This window comes from Micromys minutus (genome assembly GCF_963924665.1).
Source record: "Micromys minutus genome assembly, chromosome: 6".
Classification (NCBI taxonomy): domain Eukaryota; kingdom Metazoa; phylum Chordata; class Mammalia; order Rodentia; family Muridae; genus Micromys; species Micromys minutus.
In genome coordinates this window covers 72,398,033-72,402,107 of record NC_137975.1, presented here as the reverse complement: position 1 = coordinate 72,402,107, position 4,075 = coordinate 72,398,033, and the positions used below count along the sequence as shown (strand labels likewise).

The 4,075-nt window shown below is 44.2% G+C and overlaps 1 protein-coding gene across 1 annotated transcript; it reads right to left on the bottom strand.

The window, feature by feature from the left end:
- Positions 1–2,923: 2,923 nt before the first annotated feature.
- Positions 2,924–3,868, bottom strand: LOC308422040 (olfactory receptor 2B11-like; the record flags this gene model as incomplete). The annotated part of the gene is made up of 1 exon (XM_080918512.1): positions 2,924–3,868. One exon carries the CDS (start codon positions 3,866–3,868, stop codon positions 2,924–2,926), a length of 945 nt encoding a protein of 314 aa, XP_080774638.1.
- Between the last annotated feature and the right edge of the window lie 207 nt (positions 3,869–4,075).

Below are 4,075 nucleotides of genomic sequence, written 5' to 3'. Positions count from 1 at the left end.
GGCGTGGTGGAGCCAAGGCTGGCCCTGAACTCCTGATTTTCCGGTATCTACTTTGGAAAAAGTAGAGGGAAGGCAGCTAAGGAGCAGCTCCTCTCTTAAAGAGGCCATCAGTGCGGTGTTACACTTCGTTCTCATTTGCTCCCTTCCCTAGCTGTCCTCCCACACCTCAGCCCCTCCCTCCCAGTCCTCCCACTCCTCAGCCCCTCCCTCCGGATCCTCCCACTCCTCAGCCCCTCCCTCTCGATCCTCCCACTCCTCAGCCCCTCCCTCCCGGTCTTCCCACTCTTCAGCCCCTCCCTCTCGATCCTCCCACTCCTCAGCCCCTCCCTCCCGGTCTTCCCACTCTTCAGCCCCTCCCTCTCGATCCTCCCACTCCTCAGCCCCTCCCTCTCGATCCTCCCACTCCTCAGCCCCTCCCTCTCGATCCTCCCACTCCTCAGCCCCTCCCTCCCAGCCCTCCCACTCCTCAGCCTCTCCCTCCGGGTCCTCCCACTCCTCATCTATGAATATGTTTATTTCAGTTTGTTCAATTTAGGGAACTTTTTTTTTTAACAGTTTAATTAGGTAACCTAGGAACTTGCTGTGTAGACCAGGCTAGCCTCAAACTCAGAGAGATCCACCTGCCTCTGCTTCTGAAGAGTGAGCTAAGAGGGTGTGCCTCCACACCTAGCATGGGACTTTTTTCACCTTGATATACACGTTTATCATTTATGGTCATCAAATTTTTCTCTTATTTTTCATTCATTCGAAGGCCATAAATATGCACATATTCCTTTGTAATAGCTGTAGTAGAAAATATATTTGTAAATAAAAATATAGATTTATAATTTTAACATTTAGCTCATTATAATTTGTGATATGCAGTCCAGACCCAATTTGATTACCAACCACACTAACGTTTTGTGGAATCAGAGCTATTCTTTGCCATCACTTCCTTTTGATCTTGGTTTCTCCTTTTCTTCATTTGATAAATTCTTTAAATGCTTCCAGGTAAGAACTCATAAAAGTAGTTTTATACTCTAAAGAAAAAAGACTCACACAGTTTTGACCATTATTTTTAGGTTTTTAAAGTTATAACACAGTACAGTAATTTTTGAGGTTATTCCTTTTAGATGTTTGTCCAAAGACTTCACATGCTCTTGGCATTGTTGAGTAATTTCATACTGAAATTTCCAAAACATTCTCACCCCGCCTTTTAAGTGTTTTCTTAGGAAGGTATTACAACATGACCATTAGTAAAAGTTACCTTGACTTGACTTTTCAGGGGTTTTCATTGTGATTATTATTTAAATTATTTTATATAATGTACTGGCTGGTTTTGTGTCAACTTGACACAGGCTGGAGTCATCACAGAGAAAGGAGCCTCAGTTAGGGAAATGCCTCCATGAGATCCAGCTGTAAGGCATTTTCTCCGCTAGTGATCAAGTGCAGAGGGCCCAGCTCATTGTGGGTGGTGCCATCCCTGGGCTGGTAGATCTGGGTTCTATAAGAAAGCAGGCTGAGCAAGCCAGGGGAAGCAAGCCAGTAAGTGACATCCCTCCATGGCCTTCGCATCAGCTCCTGCTTCCTGCTCGAGTTCCAGTCCTGACTTCCTTTGGTGATGAACAGCAATGTGGAAGTGTAAGCTGAATAAACCCTTTCCTCCCCAACTTGTTTTTTTGATCATAGTTTTCCCCTCAACTATACTCTTTGTTCTTTCCCTCTCTCAAAAACAAACAAACAAACAAACAAACAAATGAAAATACTCAAACAAAAGAACTAGTAAGACCAAAAAAATACTATAATAAACCAAAACAAGAAGGACACAAAACACACAGGTTCCATTTTGTGTTAACCAACCACTCCTGGGAATGAGACCTGCCCTGGAGTAGGGTTGCTACACCTCGTTGTCACTCCGTTGAAGGGAGGGGGCTGATTTCCCCTCTCCTAGCAAGTATCAATTTCAAATGCCTTCTTAGTTAGGCGTCAGATTTGTGACCACTTTCCCTTCTCCATGCAGAGTTTTTGTCTGACTTGGGCTTGTGTTTGCTATCACGACTCTGTGAACCAACCCTGTTGTATCTGGAAGACACTTTCTTTGGAGTCATCTTCTACCTCTGGCTCTTGACATCTCTCAGCCTCCTCTTACCCACACATAGATCCTTGAGCCTTGAGGGGCAGCGTTTGATAAAGACTGAGTTTGATTTAAGGCTCCGTTCTCTGCACGTTGATCAGTTGTGGGTCTCTGATTTCAATGCCGTTTACTGCAAACGAACGCACAAAGCACTGTGTTACGGTAGCTTTTCGCCGCTCTGCTCACTTAGCAGAATAACAGTAGTAGATTTTTCCCTGTCTAGTCTCAGGTTCTTGACCTGATGAATAGTGTCGGGTATGGGTTCCATCTCATGGAGTACCACCTTAAATCTAATTTTTAGAAAAAGTAGTTAGTTACTCCCATTTATGCCACTACTGGGCCGGTGATTTTTACAGGTAGTTGCTGCCTGTTGGTTGCAGGTTTTGTAGCTTGGTGCTATTACTTTTCTCCTCCAGTAGTGTGACTAGAACTTTCCAACAGTGAAGCTTCTAGTCGGGCGCCAGATCAATTTTTTTCATGCTCTATGATGTAATTAGGTGATGTCATCACTAACAGGGCCTTACCATCAGGTTGTGGAAGATAACTTTGACAGTAACATGCAATGATTGAGTGAGTCTAGGGACCCATTTGGCCAACAACTCAAGATGTAACCCAAGCACTGGAGATGTGACAGTGGTTTTGATGTAAAAATTTAGGTTGTGTCTGGTGATATGCACCTGTAATCCAAGCACTCTAGAAGCTGCAGTATGAGATTACAAAGTTTAAGTCAACAATTCCCTACTTCAGACAAAACAGATTGATGTTTCACATGATCGTTGAACCTTTCCATTCAGAATCAAGGAACGCTTTTCATATCCCCTTGGTTGAAATGGCCTTCCTCAGAAGTCTCTTCAAAGCTCCGATGACATCTTTGTTCCTCAGAGTGTAGATGAATGGATTAGCCATGGGAGTGATGACACAGTAAAACAGAGTCAAGACCTTGATGAGGTCTTGGGAGCCATCCTCTGAGGGTTGCATGTAGATGTAGATCCCTGGTCCATAAAATAAAGACACCACCAGCAGGTGTGATGAGCAAGTGTTGAAAGCCTTGAGTCTCCCTGCCGCGGAAGGCATTCGAAATACAGTTTGGGCAATGTAACTATAAGACACAAATATCATGGAGAGGGGACCCATTATCAAGAATGTGGCCACCACGGCTAAGGCAATCTCATTGACGGTGGTGTTCCCACAAGACATCTTTATGAGCCCAGGCAGCTCACAGAAGAAGTGGTCCAGCATCCGGTTCCCACACAGGGGTAACTGTATGGTAAGTGTAGACTGTAGTAGTGAGTTAGCCAAGCCAGTGAGCCAAGCAGTGCCAGACAGCTGCAGACAAAGCCTGTGGTCCATAATGACAGAGTACCTCAGAGGCTTGCACACAGCCACATAGCGATCTAAGGCCATGATGCCGAGAAGCACACATTCAGTACAGCCTAGCCAATGAAACACGTAGGCCTGGGCCATGCAGCCTATATAACTGATGTTCTTGTTGGGTCCCTGTAAGTTAAACAACATCTGAGGGACAGTTGTAGTGGTGAAACAGAGATCCAAAAATGAAAGGCTGGTGAGGAAGAAATACATGGGGCTTTGGAGCTGGGAATCCAGTTGAGAAACCAAAATAATAGCAATGTTTCCCATCAGTGTGAACATGTAGGAAGTTAGGAGGACAAAGAAGAGAGGAAGATCCAGCCATGGGTACTTGGTAAAGCCCAGAAGAATGAAATCATCCGGGAAATCTCCACTAATGAGCTTCATTGAGGCTTCAAAGGAGAGACACCTGATAAAACCAAGAAAGAAAAGGATGACTTTAAAAAATTACAACTAGGCAGAAATTCTGAGGATACTAGAAGAAAATACATTTTTATTTTTTCCCTAGGGCAAGAGTTGGTATTTGCCATTCATAGTAATCAGAGCAGTGGTGATAAATATGTAATCAATAGGTAACATTTCAAACATCTGGAA